The 26,432-nt window shown below is 42.3% G+C and overlaps 1 protein-coding gene across 2 annotated transcripts; it reads right to left on the bottom strand.

Moving 5' to 3' along the window:
• Nucleotides 1-290: 290 nt before the first annotated feature.
• On the bottom strand, nucleotides 291-24,766 carry CRHBP (corticotropin releasing hormone binding protein). 2 transcript variants are annotated; one of them, XM_048849544.2, is made up of 7 exons: nucleotides 24,545-24,766; nucleotides 23,970-24,063; nucleotides 23,510-23,667; nucleotides 19,166-19,376; nucleotides 15,692-15,840; nucleotides 12,784-12,901; nucleotides 291-2,025 (listed from the first exon to the last, which is right to left on the bottom strand). In XM_048849544.2, exons 1-7 carry the CDS (start codon nucleotides 24,623-24,625, stop codon nucleotides 1,970-1,972), a joined length of 867 nt encoding a protein of 288 aa, XP_048705501.1. In that variant the 5' UTR covers nucleotides 24,626-24,766; the 3' UTR covers nucleotides 291-1,969. The 2 variants fall into 2 exon arrangements, with proteins under 2 accessions (XP_048705501.1, XP_048705500.1); XM_048849543.2 differs by lacking the exon at nucleotides 291-2,025 and adding an exon at nucleotides 6,245-8,145 and having other exon boundaries at nucleotides 24,545-24,760.
• Nucleotides 24,767-26,432: the final 1,666 nt, after the last annotated feature.

Below are 26,432 nucleotides of genomic sequence, written 5' to 3' on the forward strand. Positions count from 1 at the left end.
CGATGCTTTGATGGGAGTTTGAAGCCGCGTGATAGCATGAATATCAATTTTGTTTGCAACAGTGGATGATAATGAAAACTTTTCATTTGGTGGTGACTCACGTGTTATACACTGCTTTCCCGTTGATAGGAAATGATGTGTGAGTGAAATCCATAGTTGCTATGATTAGTTGTTGCTGATCTTTAAAGACAAAGTGAAAAAAGTAAGAAGTGCGTCAATTTATCAACAAGCAAATCGCTCAGCTACCAGAAGTAATGTGGATCTAAATAAAAATGATTATAATGAATCACTTCCCTGAAGTATAATTTAGCTTGTATTTAATACTGAGTAGGTAAAGTGTTGGGGTTGTAAGAAGTTTTACTTGAGTTCATACAGAAAATCAAAAATTCTTTAAGAAAAAAGTATCTCTTTGTTACATAAGGCAATTACGTGTCTGCAGTATCCCCCATAACGGGGTTCACTAGTACAGATTGCCGGTATGTACAGGTGAATAAGTAGAATAAAATCTGCCTTGAATGTTAAGCAAGAACATTTTGACTGCATTGAAGTTACATTTTAGATCTTCTAAGAATAGAGAGATTCTATAGCAAAGCTGTTTATATCATCCAGCACTTGGTGCAATCTACAAACCTACATTTTTCATTGTTCAGCTTTTTTGGAAACTGTTTCCTAATTACAGATAAAACCTTCCATGCAATCAACCTTCAATCAAGTGAATTGAATGGCACAGTTTCATCGCATTAGTGTTAGCAGTACATTTAGTTATAAATATAAAGCATTCTGAAAACAATTTAAATATTTAGACTCCCATTCAAAAGGATGACACTTGTCCTGTTCTGAGCATGGTTATTTCCATTGCCAATCGTCACAGACCAGTTCATCCTGGTTATCACCAAGGCAATTCAATACCTGTTTTAAAAAACTATTAAATAAATACTGGCGTGGCTCTCTGCCCTTGGACAATGTCAGCCAATCTGTGGTTAGTTGCCTTTTGAGTTTTAAGTGCCGAGGACCTCATTGGTGGAACAAACAAGTAAATCGAAGGCAGTATGATGGAGCAGTCTGACAGTTGCATCACAATGCCAGAGGTTTGAGTGTGGGATTGCTCATGCCCCCATTCCTTCCCAGATCTGCTTCCTGTCTTATTTTCTCAGGAACCAAAAGTAGCAAACCTGCCTTCCAATTGTGGTTTTAAAGCATTTCTACTGTGCTCTCTGCATTTAATAACCACTAAGCCCTCAATAAATACAGGAAGATAGGCTTAAATGTGCATTGATTTTTCACATGAGGAAAAGCTGCATCTGCAGCACAAAGAATGGCTTGTGGTTTTGTGCAAAATACACGATGATGTGGGGTTATATAAAAGCTTTATCAGCATGAGTTTGGAAGGCAACATTAATCACAAGTGGTGAAGCAACAAGTGAACCGTGAAGTTCATGCCAGCCAAGTGTCAACAAACACCCCCCCGTCATGCACTGTGTGTATAATGCTCAGCAGAATTACTAGAGACATTTGTAGAGAATACTCCTTGTCATAGCCCTCCACCTATAAAGTTAGTATTTCTTAGTACCAAGATCCTGAATGTACATACCTTGGAAGAAGATAATTCTAACTTCATTTTAATCTCTGAAAATAACCTAAAATAGCTTTTATGTAAATAATATTGCTATTTTAAGGCCAAATATATTAGGTCTAGAAAACAGTACTGGGTCCCATTAGAAAGTCAGAAATCTACCTTTAAACCCTGTAACAATGTTAAAGAAAGAGGCATTGAGTTGGGGAGTGCCACTCCACATCCTCTACTGAAAGTAGCAGGAACCTCCTCTCCTTGGCTTAGAGGAGCAGTTCTTCTCAATGGCTCCCCACATCTCTTTGGCTCTTCGGTTTCAGTCTGCTTTAACCACTCCCTGGGTGTATAGCAGCCATTTTCATCCGTGAGCTGGTCCTGAGCTGTTGGACCCTAAATCTGTCACTGGTCCTGTGCTTGCTGCTCATCTTGCAGGTCAGACCAGGGGAAAATTTCACCTTTGGGGAGGAAAGAAGTAAACATTTCTTAGGAAGTTTTTTTAACATGGTAGCCTGTTTGAATGTGCCTTCTAGGTTTGAAATTCTACTGGTGGTCCCAGTGATCTCACCTGCTCTGCCCAGTGATCCAGCTTCACTGGGACTATATAATGCAAGACTGTGATATCCATGGGTGAGATGGACCCCTCGTATAGTAAAAACTTCAGAAGGAGACTTTCTAGGCCAGTGGTTTTCAACCTTTTTTTATTTGCGGACCCCATTTCGAATGGAGATACGAACCCCTTTGGAAATCTTAGATGAACTCTGTGGACCTTATGGGTTTGTGGATCACAGGTTGAAAACCACTGCTCTAACATCATTCCATTGGAACCCCTCCCAAAATGAGCTGCAGGACTAGCCCCAAACCTGCCATGGCCATACACACACACTCTGTGGCTGCATTGGCTCTAATGGGGTAAAATCCTGGGGTAAAATCCTGGCCCTATTGAAGTCAATGGGAGTGTTGCCCCTAGATATCAACCCAGTTTCCACCTCCCACTGACCACAGCAGTAGCAGAAAGAGGATTGGTGGGAGAGGTAATAGGGCTTGAGGCTGGGTCACCTCTTCAGTCGATCTTCACGGGGCTGGTAGGGGAAGCACATAATTTTCCCGTCTCGTGGCCTCAGGTAATAAAGCGCTGTCTTTCGTCCCCCACAGATCCCAACCCTGTGGGGGCATAGTGCTGCAGAATCACCAGTGGGGCAGATGAGATCTGGGGGCTGCAAGTGTGGAGGACACACCTGGCCCCATGTCACTAAGTGCACGGGTTTGTGATAAATTGCACACCATGTGTTAGAATCAAAACTCCAAAATACCTCATTTTAGGGTTAATGCCCTAAACATATAAGATAGCCAATAACATGAGAGAAGCTGTGAAATGTTTGCCTCTCAACATGTCTTCCAACCACGCAATAGCACTGTAGCAACATAGCAGTCTGGGACACTAGACAAATACTTTCATTTGGTTTGGAGGTACACAACCGTTATTTAGTAATAGCCACAAGGAGTAGATAAAAGTAATGTGCACTCTTAACATGTGACACTATATCTTGAGGGAGCACCCTGTAACTCTCATATTCATCATTTTTATATAATTGTGATATTTCATATAAAGCATGCCATGTAAGGTATCATGGGAAAGGTTATGATCTGCTGAAAGCCATTGTTTTATCTAAATATGTATATCATTAGTGCATATGAAGTTAGGAGACACTAGGGGAATTACTCACTTGCACAAGGCCAACCTTGCCTGGTGACTCAGCAACGCCCACCAGACATGCTTGGTCTTGTGTTCGCCAAGCATATGGAATCATAGGTGCCAACTTCTCATGGTGCTGGTGGGTGCTCGTGCCCCCCTCCATCCCTGCCCCACCCTCATTCCAACCCCTTCTCCAAAGTACCCACCCCAACTCTGCCCCCTCCCTGCCCCTATTGGACCCCTTCCCCAAATCCCCACCTCTTCCCTGCCTCCTCCCCTGAGCACACTGCATTTCCACTCCTCCCCCATCCCTCCCACAGCTTGTTACGCTGCAAAACAGCTGTTTCACGGCAGCAAGCGCTGGGAGCTAGGGGGAGAAGTGGGGAAGGCGCGCTCAGGGGAAGAGGCAGAGGTGAGCTAGGGTGGGCGGTCAGGGAGCTGCCGGTGGGTGCAGAGCACCCACCAATTTTTCCCCATGGGTGCTCCAGCCAGCACCTATGCATGGAGTGAGGATATAAAATAGAGGACAGAGGCCTCATGGTTTGTCCTATATCTCCCCTACCTATGCTGAAGGCAACGAGAATCCTGGAGATGAGGAGACTGGTCCCCAGGCTAACAGGGAGAGCCTGTGTATGAATGACTGTAACCCTCCTGCAGCATCCAGTGGGGTGAGAAAAACTGCTTAGTCCAGATATTGCCTGGTCTATTAAGATTAAGAATTTGGACTACGTGCTTATTTTTTATTTTCCTTTCATAACTACTAAAATTGTTGCCTATCACTTATAATCACTTAAAATCTATCTTTTTGTAATCAGTAACCTTATTCTAATGTTTAAGCTTACCAGTGAGTTTGTTTGAAGTATTTGGTAAATCTGCTCAGGTTAAAAAGGCTGTTGCATGTCCACTTTCCATTGACGAAGTGGTGAACCAATTAATAAACTTGCATTGCTTAAGAAAGATCTTGAACAGCGCAAGATGGTATATTCCTGAGGTAGAAGTCTGGGAGCTGGTAGAATTTGGCTAGTGACTTGCCCTGTGTCAGTGGTTCTCAAACTTTTTTTTCGTGGACCACTTGAAAATTGCTGAGGGTCTTGGCGGACCACTTAATGATCTTTCCAAGTGTTGTTTGTACTGTTAGCTATTATAAAGCACTTTGGATAAAACCGCTATATAAAAGAAGTTAATAATTAATGTTTTTTTTCTACAAATAAAAGCACACAACTCATATTTTAATATCAGTAGTCTTACCTTTCTAATGTGATGGATGTGCCCTCTCTCCCCCACCGCAGCAGCCCCTGAGCTGGGGCTGGGAAAGAGGGGAGTCTCTCCCTCTCTCCCGTACCACAGCAGCCCCTGAACTGGGGCTAGGAAGGAGGGGGATCTCTCCCCCACCACAGCAGCCACATAGCTGAGGCTGGGAAGGAGGGCCATCTCTCCCCGGCAGCCGCAGCCCTGGAGCTGGGGAAAGTCACCTCTTTCTCTGGCTGCCGCAGACCTGCACATCCCAAATTCCACCCACCCCCTCTTCTCACCCCACTGCCCCCTCCCACCTACCCCTTATTTTCCCGAAGGCCACCACCTCACCTTACATGTGCATCTTCTCCAGGGTCCAGACACCTCATTAGTGGCGCCAATCCTGCACAGCTCCACTAGTTAGGTGGGTGGCCCTTTGTTCTCTTGTATGCAGCCGCCCAGGCCCGCACCTTAGAGGGAACTATCCTTGGACCACCTGAATGGAGCTTGTGGACCACAGTTTGAGAACCTCTGCTCTGTGTGATTCGTGAGTGGCTCTGGGAGCATTCATGCAATCTAGCTGGGTATGGGGCTCCATACGTTGATATAATGAGTGATAACAGCACCTGGAAGGGTTTGCTGCTTGTAAACCAGTAAGGCATTGTGATAGACAACCAAGCTTAGCAAGTTAAGGGGGCACAGTGGCCCCACAGTCCCAGGTTGCACCCCGGGGATCCTGTCACAGGGGTACACAACCGTTATTCAGCACTAGTGCCACAAGGACTAGAGAAAAGTAATGTGCACTCTTAACATTGGCTCAGTAATAAAACAGCACTTGCAGAACGAGAATATATCACTACTGCACTGTAAGCAACACTTACAATCCCAGGCTTTCAATTTAGACTTCATAACAAAACATTACAAATGCTGAAACAGTGAGCAGTAGAGTTCTTGTTCATAGGGTAGCAGGGTGTTCTGGTGACTGCAGCAAAGGATGGTGCCAGGACTGGCTATTATGGCTCGTTCTTCACACTGACTGTGTCCACATGCTGTATAACTGCCATGGTTAGTAAGTGCACGAATAGCCATATGTCTTGTCTGTGGTCAGTGCAACACATGGTTGTCTCCTTGCTATGTAGATGGAATCCTCTACTGGGCTGTGTAATGGGCTGACTGGTCCTCCTAGCCTATCTATATAGAATGGCATAGTAAAGTGCATTGCCCTGCATGTTGCTGGTGCCACTGTGCATACAGCCTCTAGGTCCTCTGGATACACCCCTTAGGCACTTAATTGCCTTGCAGCTTGTATAACCATTTACATGCTTGCAAAGGAGGGTGTAAAGTACCATCAGCTCAGACACTTTCCACTCACGTTGATGTTAGAATGCTGTATTCACTTGGCATGGATATAAACTACTACATAATGTAAGAAGCAGCAGACAGTAGGCCCTCTATCCCCTTCTGTTGCTAGAGTATAACATTCTAGGTGTTCCTAGGATACACTGATACAAAGCATGATGGGTATCACACACACACACACACATAACGTGATTGCATTGTGAGAAAGAAAGGGCTACATGGACACCTCTCAAGCATGGTTTTTGTAACAGATTCTGAAGAGGGTGTCATGAACTGGTTCCAAAAAGATAATTGTACTGTTACCCCTTTTTGACACACACTGATAGCGGGAGTGCAGGGACCTGCAGGTTGTTTCCACTAGAAGGAGAAATTGATGATAGAGACAGGTATTTTCTTTGATGCAAGCTTGTTTATTTACAAAGACTATACACAAAATCCTGACTCCCTGAACACCGTAGGAACAAATAGCAGGAGAAAGTTTCTTCGCTTCCTATTCCAAGCCTGCCTTTCGAGCCAGCATTCTATGCCCCAAAAGCTTCCACGCCCACATTTCCAGCATTTCTGTGACTGTCAGCTTGGCTTTCTGCCTGCTTCTGTCTTCTCACACACACACCAGCTAAAAACCCTCTGCCCACATGATGCTAATTCCTGGGCAGAATCACATGTGTTTTTGGTTAAGGCACTGCGTGTACCTGTGTTTAGGACAAAAACTCCTGTTATTTCATAAAGGAGCCTAACTGTTTCTTACCACTATCTTAAGTGAGGGGCAGTGGTTACACCTACCTGTTTCAATGATGATTCACCCAACCCACAACAGAATTTATAGGTTCAGATCAGGGTCCCAAAAGTTAGGCTCCTACAGAAGTGTCAATTTTCAGAGATGCTGACACCTTAGCAGCTTCCACTGATTTCAGTGGGAGCAGATGACTAGTTGGTAGCTCTGAAAATCAGGACGTTTGCTTAGGTGCCTAGATATGGATATAGGAGCCTAATTTTAGGGACCCACTATTAAAAATCTCAGTCATAATGTCACCAAGGCCTAAATTTAGCAGCAATAATTTCAAAGACATAAAGAATTAATCGAGAAGTGCTCCTGAGATACACTTGAGATGGAGCCTTATTTTTCTAAGGTAGGATAATTTGTGTAATGCTGATATTTCAATATACTGTCACTCTTCTGGAAGCTTTGTACTTGGAATGGTAACACAACATCCCCCTCTTATGGGTAGGTAAAGGTCCAGGGACAAAAATACCTGTATTTGTAGGCACTTATACCCACACTTTCCTCATAGTGCCCACTTCGTTATCTTTACTGTTTAAGGTTTTTAATTAACTATTAAATTGGTGCTTACTGTAAGTCTTCATATGGGTATGCAACAGTGCAAACCGAATTTATGGCCATAATGTTACTTTAATGGTCCAGTTTTACAGTGACAGATGTCCAAGATTACCATTTCCAAAAAAACTGCACAAGATTTACAAAGTTAACCAGAGAGTTAAACAGCTTCTCAGACAAATGCAACATAAAATTTTGCCAACACTTTGAATGTATTTATTCATGTTTTGACTTGTATAAGGAAAAGTTTCCATGCTACAAATGTTTTTATTAAAAACAAATAATTAGAAATAAATAATAGTACATTTATAGTAATAAATAAGCAATCTTTGCACATATTAATAATGGATTTTCTATTATAAAACTGATGTACATTCCACCATATTTTTTCTTTTTGTGAGTGCATCTGATATAAAAAGGTAAAGTTGCTAATTGAATTTGATATTAATTTGTAGTTTTTATGATTGCTCAAACTAGCTACATAGAGGATTTTCGCCTATGTCCTTTTGAAATAATAATTATATTGGGAACATGGTCTTTTGTTCTCTTTATTAATTTTGGATACAATAAAGGAACCCAAATATTGCAACAAAAAAGTATTATGATAAATAGAAAGATTAACACATTAGATCATTTTTCCTGATTGGTCATGGGAACAGCTGTTTAATATGAAAAAGATAAGGATGCGTATGCCGTAGAAAGTTTGATAATACTAGTTAGTTAAAATTAAAAGTACATTGTTTATCAACCAAGACCATATTTTTGCTAGCAGCGTGAAAATGCTTTGAATGGTTTCTCAAATACTAGGGAAGCAGAACTCCTCAATGCTATTCTCCTTTCTGTTTTCCAATTCATATTGGTCAAGCTGATGATACTCAAATGACACACGATTAATATGCTTGCCACTGGACACCATTCGTAGTACAGTATTGTCACAGCCAATCTTCATTTGAGCTAATCAATGAAAAGATAGCGTTTTACATTGTTAGGAATTACTAAATACAAATGTCTAAATATATAGTTGAAAGTATCCATTCTTATATATAACTTTCCCACTATGATGAACTTTTCACCTAGCTGACTGTAGAATGATGACACTACTGAATACAAGTTAAATATTAACAAAATTAAAAAATTAAATTTTGTATTTTTATTATTAATTTTTAAACGGTTTGACCATTTCACCAAATGTTCTATTTACTAATACTAATTCCATATGTTATTTCCACCTGTCCCCTTTCTATGTCTATGCCCTGAAATGTATATGAATGTTAAATGCCATTGATAATAATATTTAAAGGAAACCATTCCCAACCACGGAGGTGTCATTAATAAACCATTTGTGAAATATTTCCTATTGAAAAAATGACAGTTTTTAGGTGCCAACACCAAGAAGATTCCTCCTAATGTAAAAGGTGTGTTTAAATTCTAGTATAGCATGCCCAAGTAGGGAACACTCAGGTTAGTCAGGTTTTCTTCAGACAACACTCCATAGGAGAATTCAGGATGAGAGTCCAATGTGCACTGTAACACAGTGAATGGGGGAGTATCAAAACAGATGTCTACTTCAATCCTGCCTCTTTTCATTACAACAAAGTAAAAGGGCAGGGGCACGCATTGGGGGAAGATGAATTTATCTTTACTAAGAGGAATTATGAACCAATCAGCCTAAATTCAATACCTGGAAAGATGCTGGAACAAATTATTAATCAATTTGTAAACACCTGAAGAATAATAGGGTTATAAGAAATAGCCCAGCATGGATTTGTCAAGAACAAAACATGTCAAACTAACTTAATTTCCTTCTTTGACAGAGTTACTGGCCTAGTGGATAGGGAGGAAGCAGTAGAGGTGATATATCTTGATTTTAGTAAGGGTTTTGACACAGTCCCACATGACATTCTCATAAGCAAACTAGGGAAATGCGGTCCAGATGAAATTACTATAAAATGGTACACAATTGGTTGAAAAATCATACTCAAAGAGTAGTTATCAATGGTTTGCTATCAAACTGTGAGAATGTATCCAATTGTGTCCTGCAGAAGTCTGTCCTGGGTCTGGTACTATTCAATATTTTCATTAATGATTTGGATAACTGAGTGGAATGTATGCTTATCAAATTTATGAATGACAGCAAGCTGTGTGGCGTTGCTAGCACTTTGGAGGACAAGACTGGAATTCAAAATGACTTAGTAACTTAGAGAATTGGTCTGCAATCAACAAGATGAAATTCAATAAAGACTAATGCAAAGCATGGCACTTGAGAAGGAAAAGTCAAATGCACAAATACTAATGGGAAATAACTGGCTAGGCAGTAGTACTAGAGAAAAAGATCTGGAGGTTATAGTGAATTACAAATTAAATATGAGTCAACAATGAGATGCCATTGCGAAAAAGACAGATGTATTAACAGGAGTGTTATATGTAAGACACAGAAGGTAACTATCCCACTCTACTCAGCACTGGTGAGGCCTCATCTGGAATATTGTGCCCACTTTTAGATGTCATGCTTTAAAAAAGATTTAGGCAAATTGCAGAGAGTCCAGACGAGAGCAATAAAAATAATAAAAGGTTTAGAAAACCTGACCTATAGAGGAAAGATTAAAAAAAGGCCATGTTTAGTCTTGTGAAAAGAAGACTGAAAGGGGACCTGATAACAGTCTTCAAATATGTTAAGGGCTGTTATAAAGAGACTGGTGATCAATTGTTCTCCATGTCTACTGAAGGTAGGACAAGACGTAATCAGCTTAATCTGCAGCGAAAGAGATTTGGGTTAGATAGCAGGAAAAACTTTCTAAGTAGAAGGGTAGCTATGCTCTGGAATAGGTTACCAAGGGAGGTTGTGAAATCCCCAGCATTGGAGGTTTTTAAGAACAGGTTAGACAAACATTTGTCAAGAATGGTCTAGGTTTATTTAGTCCTGCCTCAGTGTGGGGTGGATGGACTAGACAACCTCTTGAGGTTACTTCCAGCCCTACATTTCTACGGATAGCTGATTATTTACTTGGTTATTCCACCCCATTGATTAAGAGGCATGAAGACATCTGTGTTTCCATGTTGCATTACCAATGAGTAAGGATATGATTCTGTCACGGACGTCATGGATTCCATGACTTTCTGGGACCTCCGTGACTTCTTCTGGGCAGGGCTGCTGGAGCAGAGGCTGGGGTTGGGTCAGCCCCCACCACAGGAGTACTGGTGGGTCTGGAGCAGCTGCAAGCCTTGGCAGTGATCTGTTTGTCATTCCTCTCTCCCGGGTATTTTTAGTAAAAGTCAGGGACAGGTTGCAGGCTTCTGTGAATCTTTGTTTAATGTCCGTGATCTGTTCCTGACTTTTACTAAAAATAACTATGACAGAATCTTAACCTTACCCACGAGGGAATGTCACATTTTCCTTACTATTAACCTTCCCTCATATCAAAAGGCAGTGCAGACATATTCCTCATGCCTTCCTCAACACATCACCTTTGAAATATACCACTTGTGCTATCCCTTTTTCAGAGCCCAAGCATGTCCCTTTTAGGATGAACCTGAGCTCTAAGATGTGATGATTGTTCCTAAAGCTTTATAGCAACACATTATGCTGAAACTTATCCATCCTGCTTCAAGTCAGTTCTATAGAATTTATGTTGTTGCTCATCTCTTTTCCCATTCTCTCACCTGTCCTCATTCCTTCCATCCTCACACCTTTTCTACACTTGCTCCCACTCTTTCTCCATTTCCTTTTCCCTTGTGTTCTATTGTACCTTCTCCCTCTCTCTTTTTTCTTCCTCTGCATCTCTCCCCTTCACAGATCAGTCCCTTCTCCCCTTCACTTTTTTCCCAGTTCTTGGTCTTCATCCTGTTAAGTCTTCTGTGCACTCAGAGTCCCCACTGAAATCAGTGGAACTTCTCAGTATGGAGGTTCTACAATACTGAGCTCTGTCTTTCTCATTGCTTCTCCAATTATTCTGCTGTATCTCTCCATATACCTGTGTTTTCCAAATACGCATTAGGAGTGGCCTCAGGCCCCAAACCTTGTCAGAGCTCATTGAGCCTGTTATTAAACCCTGCTTTGTGATGAGCTTCCCGAGGAGGAGTTTGGCATTAACCTTTGTAGACCATTTCAAGAACTCAAAGTGGCCTTTTGTATTTGGAGGGAGCCTGAACCCACTGGACTCCCAACCCTTCAGATTCATCTCAACAATATACCATTGTATGATTTCCCTTTCTCTCATTAACTCGAGCACTATTTCACAATGTATTCAAGAGCTGCCTTGGAAACAATATTACCTCATAGGAGCACTCAGCATAGGCTCAGTGACATTTTTTTTGTCTGAGACTTTAATTCTGTTTGCTCTGGTGTAGAGAAGTTTTTCTCAAATGGTGGGTTGTGACCTCAAAGATGGATCATGAAAGGCAATTGGGGGGAGGAGGAGGAGGAGATATCACGAGCTGCTGAATTACAATCTAAAGCAAAGAAAATCTCACTGCCCCATACACCCTTACTCATCACAGTCAAGAGTTTTCTGTCAATCTCTCAAATCACATATCCACAAAAGTACATTATATAGGCTTATTATTATCCCACATACATTTTTACTCTTTCTTTTATAATAAATATAAGGAGACTGCAAAAACTTTTTACTTTGAATAACAGGTCATCAGCCTGAAAAGCTTGAGATAACGCTGATTTAGAGCTTTTCTAACGTCCCGCATGTTAGAGGAACTTATGTAAGCAGTACATTTTTTCTTTCCAAAGGAAGAGAAGGCTCTTGGAACTAGAGCTGGGTGAAATTTTTAGGACAAAGCTTTTTCATCAAAAAATGTAGATTCAGGTTGACCAAAACATTTAGCTAGTTTATACTGAATTCAGCCAATTGTTTTGGTCCGAACAAAACAAAACAATCTGAAAAAATCAAAATGTTTTGTTTTGACATTTTTAATGAAACATTTTAATTATTCCATTCAAAATGACTTTTTGTTTTATATTTTACATCAAAGGTATAAATAAGTTTTTAAAAGGTATTAAAAATCACCCTCAAATATTAAACATTTCATTTTGGGTTGGACAAAATATTTTGTTTGACCTGAAATGTATATTTTTTAACTACTTTGGTTTGCCAAAATATTTTAAACATTTTGCTTTTGAGTCACCTTGAAATTATATATAATATATATATTTTCAATTTTTCGGTTCAGTCAGCAGACCAAAAAATTGCTTAATCGCATCGCACAACTTGGGACTTTGAGTAACATACGAAGGACTCCTCCCCCTCCACTCAGAACTTGCCTGCCCTGTTTTGACCTTATCATGGTTGCTAGGAACATCCTTCTGTTGCAGTCCTTATTGACTACGGACATATCTGTAATAAGAATTTTTTTTTAATTGAAGCTTAACCCTGCTGTGGTTTCCAGTCTGTCCTTAAGTTCTCCATCTAGGGGCTGTAATACAGGAAACCTAAACACACTGGTTGAGCTCTTAACAGCTTTGATTCTCAGGTTCTGCTCCATATGAAGTACCCAAGCCTACCAGGAAATCAGATTTCTGCTGTACTCTACTGCTAATTAATTATGTCCTCATGCACAAATTTAAACAAAAGACGTTCTCACCAGAACCATGAAAGGATTGACACAGATCAGCTAGTGGGAACATCTTGGAGGGGTCTAATCCAGTTCCACCCAACAGCTCCACAAAATCTCCCACTCCTGCACAGCCCGTTGATGGTTTCTATAAAGACAGAGACAGAAGATACATTTTGAATATACTTAATAAATTAAACAGTCATTTAGATATCATTTAAATCAATAGGAGTTGTGGGCGCTCAGATCTGTAAAAATCAGGCCCCTTTTGGCCTGTTTAATGCTCTAATTTGAAGTTAGCAAATTTAATGTCCTCAAGAGACCATACAAGTAATCTATAGATGGATTTTAGCAATAGGAGTACCCAATTAAGGTTTTGGATCATGTTGGCTCTAACAAACCAAATCATCCTATCAAAAACAGTAAGATACGATAGCTGTGGTACTGAAATATATTACCTTTGCAAAGTTTAGTTAATTAACAAAGGTACTGCAATGAATTTTTGCTGCTAATATAATCCTAACTATAAATTCCACACACACACAGAGCTGTGCAAATAACTGACTTTTTGGTTCACTGGCAATTACGAAAAATAAAAAAATTAAAATGTTTCAAGTAGACCCTGAAAACATTTTTTTTTTTTTTTTGCAAATTGAAAAGTCAGAAAAATTGTTTGGGGTCAAATGAAATTGTCAAAAAAATGTTTCATTTCAATGTTGAGAGAGCGAGAGTGTGTGTGTGTGCGTGTGCGCACGTGCCCCACTCTGTTTCACCATCCCATTACATTTCTAGGTAGTTGTCAGAGTGACAACTAACCAGGCTATGCTGTTCACTAAGCTAACTTACAGTGAAAATATCAGGAGAGCACAACATTCCCCCTCCATGTTTACCAAGTAGGGAGCATTGTGAAAGGAACAGAAACCCCATTTAGCTGACCTAAAATCCACTGGGGCAGGGTGAAAGAGGATTTTGGAGCCAACACAAAAGTCCCTTCCCTGCAATCCTGGGGAAACCCCTCAGTACATTTTGGCTTCTATGGACTGAGGGAGCTGGGGAGAGTCTCTTTCTGCAGCTTCATTGTCTTAGAAAACTGCGAAGATTTTCTTCTGTGGTTTAATGCTGACTGCCAGCGCTACCTTATACCAACTCCCATTCTGCTGCTTCAACCCATGGTAAGAGCTGTGCTCAGTTAGTTTCCCCTATTCCTTTTCCTGTTACAATCCCACGTCTGTCTGTTAATGATTAAGTCACACTCATTTTGCACACCACCACATGCCAAATTGGTGCAAATTACATTTCTAGACAACTTCTGCCACCATTTATGTGATTGCAGGCCCAGAGACTTCAGTGAGACACATGGAACTCCGTGTGGGACAAAAGAGGTGTGCATCTATTGGCAGGATTGGATCCACAGGCATTTTCAGCTAGTTTATAATGGGCAAACTCTGTTTTTTCACTTAGGAGACCTACATTTATTGGGGTTTTTTTGCCCTGGCAATAATCTAAGAACTATGTTTGTGGGAACACTCTCTCTCCTTGGTCAGAGACAACCATGTAAATCCATGCAAGGAGGGCTAGTAAGGCAAGGTGATACTTGGGTACTGGTTTGAGCTGGATCCTCAGAGATTTAAGATATGCAGTTTATTTACTGAGTCACCCAGGCTCCCATAAATGTTCTCTTTTTTAAATTAAACTATCTCTGTGCCTCAAACAAAACAGCAATGGTATAATCAATATATAATGAGTTTTTATGAAATAGCAATGGTATAATCAATATATGATGAGAATTTATGAAGTGGTTAAAAATTATACTTCAGACTCCACAGCCTGAACATTGCTGTTACCTGCATGAAATCCAGTACCTTAGCTTTAATCATTTGCTGTTCTTTCCCATACGTTGTTTACACCCAAATCTTGACCCTATGGTGCTTGATATCATGAAGCTGGACAGAAACCAGGCCCCTTGCGGGACTCCATAGGTATGGAACACTATTGAAAACCTTTGGGCAAAGGAGCTCCAGAGAAGCAAAGAGCCCCTCCAAATCCATGGAGAGGCAAGCAGGTTCCTCCACAGCTCAGTGATGGAAGAGCATAAAGAGGCTGCACAACTTGAAGATTATCAGCTGGTAGTTCTGCAAGGCAGCCAAGACAGGAGAAGCACCCCCTGGGACAAAGAAATCTGCCCCACTTCTTCCCCCAGTCTGCATGTTATGGGAGGGAAAGGCTCTTTGCAGCAGTGGGTGTTCCTCCTGTTCTTGGAACCCTTCAGAACTAACAGCTGCTTATTGTTAGGTTGTGTGTGTAATCCTTTTAAACTCCTCCATGGCTGAGCTGTGGAAGAACCTGCTTGCCTCTCTATGGATTTGGAGGGGCTCTTTGCTTGCTCTGGGCCTCCCTCCTACCATACTAATAGGCTTAAATTATAAATGGGTCTTCTTGGGAAGACCTGTTGTGGTCCAAACGGGTTACTATGATCTTCAGAGGAATCCAGTCAGCAGAGTTTCCCCTGGCTCAACTCAAGGTACTAATTTTATACCATTTCCATAGATTTCAAACCACCCCAGGTCCAATTCTGCAAGTTAACAAGTCCCCTCCACTCCTACTGAAATAAAAAGGGACAGAGGGTTCTCAGCACCTCATGGGACTGGGTCCATTGTAAATAGATTCCTGCTTTTAATGTCTGTCATACTAAACACACCCATAACTACACAATATGTGTTACCCTTTTGCCTGTTTAGGACCATCACTACTGGTTGTGTGAAATGCAGATTGGATGCTCTTTTGAGCAGAAGCTTGGTTTCTTATGAGATGCCTCGCACATATAAGGGGACTCAACATATTAATAATCATATACAAATAACACTCTGTATAACCTCATTATCTATGCTACACTCCAGCTGAAGACATTAATTTACTACGACACAAACAAACAACTCACCTTTAAATGGAGGCTATTTAAATGTCCCAGTATAAGGTCAGATATTTTTATCACCACTGGATAGATTATGGAAAAACTGCAGTTTCTGTGCTGATGAGGAATTACCAGGGTAAACCTTCCCGTAGGGGTCTGAGAGATGACATTGCAAGCTTTAGCACAGGAAAAAGATACAGTGTAATTAGTCACAATCTGCATACAGCATAGATTTAGACATCCAACTGTGTTCTAGACACTCTTGATGTAATTGCAGCTCACAGGCCAAACTCACAGGGCCAGATTCTGCCCCCGGGACCTCTGCTGACTTCAGCAGAGTTATTTTGATTTACAGCTGGTGTAATCATGAACAGAATCTGGCCTGCAGGCCGTGTCATTACACTTCCAAAATAGGCCAGTCTGCACTCTTCACTGTATCCCATTTTCTCAAATAATGGATCCTATCAAAGAACAATTCATTTTATTACTATTTATTATAAATAGAATGCTGAAAAAAGATTCAGTCAGCATTTCCTTTGGCTAGTACATGGTATTGTTCTCTAGCAATTGCCAGCATATCACTCAGAACGTAATATCACATGTCAAAGAACTTAAAGAAACTCCTTTTAGCTGAGTATTTTAGACTACATCTACACTGTAGCTGCGGGTATAATTAGAAGGTTTTGTAGATTATCTGAGCTACCTTTAATCCAGCTAGTCTGCTAAAAATAGCAGTGAAGACACGAAGGCCCGGGCTTGTGGTTTTGGGTTTGTTTATTCTTACAGCTCTGTAGTGCCTAGTGAAGACACTACCTATGCCGACGGGAGAGCTTCTCCCATTGGCGTAGTTACTCCGTCTCCCCGAGAGGTTGTAGCTATGTCTACGAGAGATGCCCTCCTGTCGACATAGTGGGTTAGGTCAGGATTTTCCACATCCCTGAGTGACATAGTTATACCAATATAAGTTTGTAGTGTAGACCAGGGCTTAGCTATACTTGTGGGACATACAAGCCTGCCTGCCCTCCCCAGGTACATCCTTGCATTGCTAGCCCACACTGAAGCCTGCACCACCACATCCTCACTGCTATTTTTAGCAAGCTGGCTATATTAAAGGTAGTGAGGGTACATGTACACCAGCTGCAAATAATTCCCCTGACTGCAGTGTAGATGTAGCCTTAGACCTGATCCTGCAGCTGACTCTGCCTGGGTTGACTCTTGAATCTTCATGGAGTCCAATTGACTTCAGTGGGGCTCTGCATAGGGGCACGGGTTTCTTAGGGATTAAGACCTAGCTCTTTGGTCAGTATTTAATAATAAGCTACATATTACATGAAGTCCACTAGCTATTATCTTACATTATGTATCTATTAAAACATTCATTGATAGCCATGTTCTGCCCCCACTTACTCACACTGAAAGGGATCCCATTGAAACCAGAGGATGAATATTGGTTTTATTTTAAAATCTTCATTAAATTGATAGATTCAGCCATTACTGATGGCAGCTTACCTTGTGTCTCCGCGGTGCAGAGCAGCGACTGTTTTTGGCACACTTGTTTCTGCCATATTTAAGATCCTATATTTTCATTCCAAGGAATCTTTCACCTTTAAAGAGGATTTATTCTAATGTATGGCTCAGACATTGCCCCTAGATCCACACAGAACCCACTTTGTGCAGCTCACCTCCCACCCTGCTCAATCCTGCAGGGGACCCACGCTCTGGTTCAGGGTCCACCATATGGAGCAGAAGGAGACTGGATGAGCTGAAGAGAGAAGTGAGTGAAACCGGGGGATCCAGGTCTCCCCTTATCCTGGCCCTGGGTGTTGTACTGTCATTTCCTCAGAACAGTCACAGGCAGGGGAAGGCTCCAGAGGAATCATGCTGCAGAGAAGCGCTGCCTGGTATCAGAGCCCACATGGAAGCACAAACCTCCCAGAGATCATCCAGATTTGGGGTCAGCCCCCGCAGCCTTTCATGTGGGGAGGGAGGAGATTAAACCCCACCCTTTCCATGGGGGATCCTCACAGAGAATTCCTTCCTCTGAGTTTCCTCCCATGCACAGGATAGTTTGGGCCTAGAATATAAAGTAGGGCATATTCAGTGTGGGTAAGGGTGGCAGAACTGCACTCTGAGTTAGAAGAAAAGGAGTACTTGTTGCACCTTAGAGACTAACAAATTTATTTGAGCATAAGCTTTCGTGAGCTACAGCTCACTTCATCGGATGCATGCAGTGGAAAATACAGTGGGGAGATTTATATACACAGAGAACATGAAACAATGGGTATTACCATACACACTGTAAGGAGAGTGATCAGGTAAGGTGAGCTATTACCAGCAGGAGTGGGGGGGAGCGGGGAACCTTTTGTAGTGATAATCAAGGTGGGCCATTTCCAGCAGTTGACAAGAACGTGTGAGGAACAGTGGGGAGCGGGGGTGAGAATAAACATGGGGAAATAGTTTTACTTTGTGTAATGACACATCCACTCCCAGTCTTTATTCAAGCCTAAGTTAATTGTATCCAGTTTGCAAATTAATTCCAATGCAGCAGTCTCTCACTGGAGTCTGGTTTTAAAGTTTTTTTTTGTTGAAGAATTGCCACTTTTAGGTCTGTAATCGAGTGACCAAAAAGATTGAAGTGTTCTCTGACTGGTTTTTGAATGTTATAATTCTTGACATCTGATTTGTACATTGGCCAAACTGGACAGTCTCTATGTAAAAGAATAAATGGACACAAATCTAAGGTGCCACAAGTACTCCTTTTCTTTTTGCAGATACAGACTAACACGGCTGCTACCCTGAAACCTGTCACTCTGAGTTAGCATGTTTATCAAATGAATAGTAACTGGACTGGGTTGAATAGTAACTGGACTGGGTTGGCAAATAAATTGTTTGCTGAATTTTGTGCTGTTTTAAGTAAATATTTTTCATTTGGTCAGTTTATAGACCTGTGCAAATCATTTAAAAACATTGCCATAGAGTAATTTGACAAAATTCACCATGTATTTCAAATAACATATTTGAATATTTTTTCTCATTACCTACCCAGCTCTAGTCATTTGCCAAATTTAAGATTCTTAAAGTAATACCATTTACTCTTATTGGATATATTAACGTTATAGATTGGAACAAATCTTTGAAATAAAAATTCCTTGGATCTTATATATAGCAGGCTTTCTTAAAAAATCTCTCGTATTTCACTGACTCTCTCTCTTAATGTGAGACACAAGCTTAGCCTATATAAGTACTTTCTAAACCAGGTCCTCATCAGCTGGTATAAATTCTCATAGCTCCATTGAACAATGTCACTTTACAGCAGCTAGGAATCTGGTCTTCTAAGTCTATCAATTTACTGAAGACTTCAAAACGATTTCAGAGAGCGTGGTTTTAAGTTTACCAGCTTCTTTTCAACTGTACTGCTTCATGATAATTGGTTCTTTTTGGTTCCTAATCCAAATGTAGCCCATCTGACAATCCAAGTGGCAATATGAAAATCAGACTTACGGAAGAGGTTGTCATTTTTCTTTATTGTAAATGTAAATCCATTCCCAGGTTCATGAATCCTGAAGAAGATCATTGCCACATTCTGGGATGACCTGATGCTCCTACGGATGTTGCCGCTTTTGCAAAAATCTACATATCTTTCTGAAGTAGGGAGAGGATGGTCCAAAGAACTAGGAAACTTCTCACCTTTGAGTATCCAGCCATCAAACACCTACAGGGGTTCAGTGATTCAAAGAACAGTTCAGGTTTGTTACCATTCTGTCAGCAGTCTCCAGACATGTCAAAGATTACAGAGTGTAAAAGATGTAAAAGAGGCTCCAGTTTAGAGTTTTCCTCTAAAGGTGGAGTTTGACAGTAAGATTTTCAAAAGCACATAAGGGAATTAGGAACACAGGACCCATTTATTTTCAATGAGCTCCTAACTCCCCTGGATGGTTTTGAATAGCCAACCCTGGAACTGATCCTTCCCACAATGATGCCACTTCAAAAAGGAAAACAAACTTGCATTTTACAAATCCTTGGCAGAATCCAACCCCTCCCCCTCATGTTTAAACACTAAAGGGATTAAAAACCAGTCCTTCCTGACATTTTTACAAAGGGTCTTATGTTTTTCAGACCCCTCTGCCTTCACAAGGCAGTGTTTATGACCTTGATATATCTCTTAATGCTTTGTGCTCCTGGAAATAATATCAGATCTCATGGGGGATCAATTTTAAAAAATGCTGAAAGATAACATTATATTTTGCATGGTGGCAACTGACAGAACAATGCATCTTCACAGTCAACACCCATTCTCTGAAGCTTCCTGCCTGGCTTTGCTGCCCTGTCTGATGCTGCTCCCCACCCTCTGTGCATCCTATCCCTCTGCTTCCAGAGCCCTGCTACCTCTCTGGTTCTGTAGCTATGCCCTTACCAGCTCCTCACCCTTGCTGAATCCATCTCACCTATCCTTCCCTCTCGCACCAAACAGCCTTCCAGTTACCTGTGGAGGTTTGACAGCCGGAGTTTCAGTCCAACAAACCAGGAAAGTTTGAGTGAGATTCTGAGGAACTGCATGTGTACTATGTTGTGGGTGGTTGTGTGCTGGTGGTGAGGAGTCTGTGAATGCACTTGAGCACTCTAATCTTTGAGGAGTAAGGTCTGTGAATGGAGTCTGGTTGGGATTCTGATGCTGCTTTACCTGGTAATCACCTTGTTTTTTGTTGGTTGTGCTGGGAGGAAAGGCACTTTTGCAGCCTTATCAGCAATTTAACAAACTTTCTTGTGTGGGTAGGTATTGGTCCCACATCAAAGGCACAGAAATGCAGCTGTATTCTAGGTCAGAGAGTGACTAAGTATTTTAAGATTATATAGAGTTCTATCCTGCAAACTCTACTTGCAAGAAGATGACTGCTTCCATGAATAAAGGTTTTCAGAATGATGTCCTTAGATGGTTAGGTCCTATTTATACTTCAGGGGCATGTACCATGTGTTCATATTATTTACATTTATATTATGGCAGCCACAGAGGAGTCAGCCAGATCAGTTCTCATTGTGCTAGGCCCTGCCCACAGACGCCAAGTAGTAGACATTCCCTGACCCAAACAGTTTACAATCTAAACAGATAACACAGAACAGGTGGGTGAACGAAACAAGTTGATGGCGGGATGGGATAACAAAAATAATATGCTAGCTGGTCCTTGGCCAATGAATAGCAATAATCCCAATTTGCCACCTGCCTCACTCTTATTCTTGTTATCTTCTGTCTTGCTCAGTGCTCTTCATACCATATGTACCTAAAAATAATGCTTATATTAGCGATTATCTTCTTGGTAATTACTACAAGTAGATCTCGTATTATAATCCTAATCCAGCAATACCAAACAGACTCAACTAGTAGTGGATTTGTTGATTTTTTTGACACCAGGTGTTTAGTCCAAAACCACCAATGAAATTAGAAGGATCTGTGTTTCTATATTCCCTGTGGTTAAAAGAAAGTAACTGCTGATGTTTCAGTCAACGCATGTAGATAAATGCATGTATTTTATGTTAGAGACTGTACTTTTCCCAGGGCTAATGTTGGTTGTATTTAATGAAGGGAAGATGGAGTGAGAATCTCATGGTTTAAAACTATCTTTTTTTATTATTATTCCATTATTATTACTGTTCCATTATTACTAAGCCAAGCTTTTGACTGATGTCATCATCTCAACCTCTAACTATTAATTACTTTGATGCCTCTGCCTTTTTCCACTTGGAATGTTTTAATGCTTGTTTTTAATTGGATAGAAGACATTCCTGAGCCCTGGCACTTCATCTTGAAAAATCAGCATGATAAATCTTCAGTGAAGAATTCCTGCCAGTATTACTGCTTGTGCTAGGCCAGACCTTTTTCTTTCTGTGCCTTTCCTTTTAATGAGGGAGACACGGTAGGTGAGGTAATATCTTTTATTGGACCAAAGGTACAAGTTTTGGAGCTTCACATAGCTCTTCTTCAGGTCTGGGGAAGGTAACCAGAGTGTCCCAACTTGTATTTAGCTTAGGCATGCTGTTAACCTTCCCCAGAGCTGAAGAAGAGCTCTTTGAAACTCCAGAGCTTGTACCTTTCACCAACAGAAGTTGGTCCAATAAAAAATATTACCTCAACCACTTTGTCCCTTTCTCATCCTGAAACCAACTGAGCTACAACATTTCCTTCTCATCTCACTCTGAGGCTTGTGCTGACCATGAAAGAACATAACAGTAAACATGGCATCAAATTTGCCCTTACGGTGTTCTGGGAAAATTTGTGAGAATACTGTTTGTCAGAGCCAAAACAAATTAAGTATCTGCACTGCAATTAGCTTAACTGAGCAACTACCCTTTGAGCCCTGATTCACTTGTCTTCTCATTGCTTTTACTCAGCAAGCCATTACATGCTTCAGTGGTTTTCATGTAGAGCACTTAGACGCTAAGGGCCAGAACCTGCAAGCATTTAGTGAGGAATCCTTATGCTTATAGGGAAAGGCTTTCTTACCTAAGGATCAGGCCCCAGATCTTCTAGAGCAGCAAATCCTTATCAAGTGGCTACATGTGGGTGTTAGAATATAAGCAGGTAAAGCTGTTTGTAAGAATTGTGAAACTCAGAGTGTAGGTTGAAGAAAAGCCACAAAGGCCCCTAGTGAAGTTCTGTCTGAATTTTTCTGGCCCCAAAGAAAAGGTCCAGTGTTAAATGCCATGGCTCCACAGGAGGTCCCCAGTATCACTTCTCCCCTCCCCTATCATCACCCACTGGCAATGTGATCCCTGTGGAGATCCCAAGATGGGAGAGACTACAAAGGAGTAATACAGCAGGGAACAGTATTTCCATGGGGAAGTCAAAAGTCCAAGGCCTGACTTGGTTCCTTCCACACCTCCTCCTTATTTCCTGTCCTCATCCACAGACCCCTGCCGGGAAAGAAGAGGGTATAGCCCCCTCCCATGTTAAGATTAGGGGGCACCATAAGGTCATGACCCAGGCACTCTGAAGCCTCCCTTGGTCTCATTAACTGAATTAAGTACTTGGTTTCAGAGTAGCAGCCATGTTAGTCTGTATCCACAAAAAGAAAAGGAGTACTTGTGGCACCTTAGAGACTAACAAATTTATTTGAGCATAAGCTTTCGTGAGCTACAGCTCACTTCATCGGATCCGATGTAGCTCACAAAAGTTTTTGCTCAAATAAATTTGTTAGTCTCTAAGGTGCTACAAGTACTCCTTTTTTAAGTACTTGGTGAAAGTTTCTCCCTGGTGTAAGGCCATTGAAGTCAAAGTTTTCCAGTGATGTTTTCTTAGTTCTTAAATATAATTGACCATGAGTCATGGAGTTCATTCTGTTTAAGGAGAATGCCATGAAAAGCTCCACTGGAGCCATTTAAAAGAAAGAAAGCACCAAGCCCCTCATCAGTAAACTAAAGCTAAATGCTTGTGCAGTGAAAATCCTCTGAGAGCTACAGTAATATCAACAGCATTCGTGTGATTCATCGTGTTACAAAAGCAACAACAAAGCAACACTAACGAGGCTACCTGGGCTTCTCTTTAAAACCGATCACATGAAAACAGGGAGGAAGAAACAGCCAGGGGTCCTCTGTGAGAGTGCTGAAACGTTTGCACTGCAGTTTAACAAGCAACTCCGCCTGCATCATGATCAGATCTTACAGGGGGAGAGCTTCAGAAGCGCCTAAGGGGGTTAGGAGCACAAGTACGAATGACAGTTACTTTTTAAACCTCTGAAACACATATACACACACACATTTCCCCTCCATCCCCCCACACCCATAAATGCCATGTCCTGTGCCTGGTTAGTATATGGAGGACGGGAGTATCACCAGGAGTTGCCAGCCTCCTACCTTCAGGAAGTCTCCCCCTTGGCAGTCAATATTGACGAAGTCATAGTCTATTGTGATGAGCTCCTCGGGGTCTCCTATGAAAAAAGCGGCACAGTGCAGCTGGGGCTGCTCGGCGGTGAAGGTGAACTGCCCCTCCACGCTCAGCATGTCAATGCATCCTGGAGAGACAGAGGCTGCGTCTCAGCGCCGCTCCCGCAGGGAGACCCGCGCCCGGCTCCCTCTGGCCGTGCTGCAGAGAGGCGCCCCCCATGGGGAGAGCTGAGCTGGGGGGGAGTCGGGCTTAGACCTCCATGCCAAGGGCCCAAGCTGAGCACCCCATCTCCCACTCCCTTAGCCAGGAGCTCCCCACATCACGCGTGTCTGAGTTCTCACCTCAGCCTCCTCCTTCCCCCCAGTTCAGACCGCCCGCTCTGAGCTCTCCCCGGGCCTCCCCCCTTAGCCGAGAAGCGAAGAAACTCACTGAGCGCCCGATGGTAGAGCTGCCTGCCTGACAACTCCCGCTTCAGGTCTGCGCTGAGGAGCAGAAAGGGCTCGTCCTCGCCAGCACCCCTGGCCTGGGGAAAGGAAACACTCGGGCAAGAACAGCCTGGGCCAAGGGGACATGGGCTGACGGCAGCAGCCCTCCCTCGCCCTGCACCCCCCTGACACAGGTGTCAGCGAATGGCATCCCGCCCTCCTCCACAACTGGGCCCGCGCAGACAACGCCTCGTCTGAAACTTCCTGCCTGTCACGGTCTAAGGCAGCCGGCTCCAGAGGGGACCCGCGCTGGAGAGAGGGCGCGAGCAAGCCGGGTGCACGGTGAGTCTCTCAATCCCTTAGCCAAGCTGCCAGCCGGCTGCGGGAAGGGGCACTAGCTGGGGACATGGGGAGAGGACCTGCTGCCTTTAATGTTACCTCCAGTCTGCTCCGAAGGCTTTGGAAGGGAGTGGGAGGGGTAGAGGAGACAGGCAGGATGCCCTAAACCTGGAACTGCGAGTTGGAAGAAGGCTGGAGAAGGTGTGATGAGCTGTGATAGGTGCCAGTTGCATTGCTCACCTCTAGGTATCTGGTTTCCCCCTTGTGGGCTGCCAAGAAGATCAGGATGCAGTGGCACTGAAGTCTGAAAGCAGAAGCCATGCTGGCACTTCCTCTCTGGTCCCTGACTCTCTCTCACTGTCTAAGTTTTCTTTCTTGTCTGTGCTGATAGGCAGCAGCCTGTGGGGTTCCTTTGACAGACCCTTTTTATAGAGCTGTTGGGAGGGGAGGCACTTGGTCCCTGTACTGCTAGGAATTCAGTTACCATGGGTTACCCTATCTCAGTGACAAAGTACGTGGGTATGACGAGGGTCCAAATCACAGCCACAAATTTCCAAGCCAGTCTAGCTCTTCTCATTGGCAGCTGTCTTTTCTACTTACCTGTCTGGCATAGTTAAACAGCTACAGGGAGAAGCGCACTGTCCCTCTGCACCTACTAAATGTGGGACTGATAGTTAGAATTAGCCCAACTATCCAAAGGCAAAGCAGGAAACAAAGAGCCTCGCCGCATCCCTCTCCCCTTACATGGAATTGCACAGGAAAGGCAGCAGCAGCATTCCACACTGAACCAGAACCTGTTCATACCTATATTAACTGGACCCTCTGATTTCCTGGGTGTCTGCAATGCTATCAGTGCCTATAAGGGCTCTTACCAATGGTTTGCTAGACTCTGAGATGCTTTGCATAGTGTTATATGAACATGAATTGATTATCCCTCACAATGCCCTTGTGGAGGAGGTAGATAAATGGGGTCTTCTCTCCTAGAGATGTTTCAGAGTAGCAGCCGTATTAGTCTGTATCCGCAAAAAGAACAGGAGGACTTATGGCACCTTAGAGACCAACAAATTTATTTGAGCATAAGCTTTCCTGAGCTACAGCTCACTTCATCGGATGTACAAGCAGGTGCATACTGCGTAGAACAAGGTCTCCCCCAGCAGCAGCCAGAGACCTTTTCCTTCCCTCCCCTGCCTCTCTTGGTTGGGGGCAGCTCCTATGGGCAACAGGCTCCATATGACTTCCCCCAGTCACAAGGACTCCGTGGAGGTAAAAGTAAGGGGCGGGGGGAAGGGAGGGCAGAGCAAGTCCCAAGAAGCAGCAGTTTCCCCCAGCAGCTCACTCATTAGGAGTTGTCCATTTGAAGGGATTTATATCATCAGAGACAATAGTTTGAAGTCCTTTACTAATCACTGGAATTCAAATGAATTTCTTTATTAAGTGTCACACAATTCCTATTTTAGAGTTTACTTTCATGTAACCTGTTTCTTCTTATTCTGTATTTAAACCTATGGTTTTGTGTTGCATCAAAAATCTTCATAAAGAAATATAAACCGATAAATTGTCTCCCCATGTTTTGGCCTCTCCAAAAATGGCTTGTTTCTAACGTCTCATGCATTCAGTTCACATATGACTTTTAAATATTGACTTTTTTTTGTTTCAAAGTTATCAAAACTGGTCTTGTGAACGGAGTAATTAATTGGTGGCTGACCCCGCGTTTGCAGATGATACTAAACTGCTCAAGATAGTTAAGACCAAAGCAGACTGTGAAGAACTTCAAAAAGATCTCACAAAACTAAGTGATTGGGCAACAAAATGGCAAATGAAATTTAATGTGGATAAATGTAAAGTAATGCACGTTGGAAAAAATAACCCCAACTATACATACAATATGATGGGGGCTAATTTAGTTACAACTAATCAGGAGAAAGATCTTGGAGTCATTGTGGATAGTTCTCTGAAGACGTCCACACAATGTGCAGCAGTCAAAAAAGCAAACGGGATGTTAGGAATCATTTAAAAAGGGATAGAGAATAAAACAGAGAATATCTTATTGCCCTTATATAAATCCATGGTACGGCACATCTTGAATACTGCATACAGATGTGGTCCCCTCATCTCAAAAAAGATATAC

The sequence above is a fragment of the Caretta caretta genome, chromosome 5, assembly GCF_965140235.1.
Source record: "Caretta caretta isolate rCarCar2 chromosome 5, rCarCar1.hap1, whole genome shotgun sequence".
NCBI classification, from domain to species: domain Eukaryota; kingdom Metazoa; phylum Chordata; order Testudines; family Cheloniidae; genus Caretta; species Caretta caretta.

What these genes read in the sequence shown, in the direction of transcription:
- CRHBP (XM_048849543.2), bottom strand. Translation starts at nt 24,625, where the DNA reads ATGGCTTCTGCTTTCAGACTTCAGTGCCACTGCATCCTGATCTTCTTG. An exon ending in TAAATAGCCTCCATTTAAAG is followed by an intron (nt 12,902 to 15,691) that starts GTGAGTTGTTTG and finishes CTGTCTTTATAG; the next exon opens with AAACCATCAACGGGCTGTGC. An exon ending in TCAATCCTTTCATGGTTCTG is followed by an intron (nt 8,146 to 12,783) that starts GTGAGAACGTCT and finishes TTCATTGATTAG; the next exon opens with CTCAAATGAAGATTGGCTGT.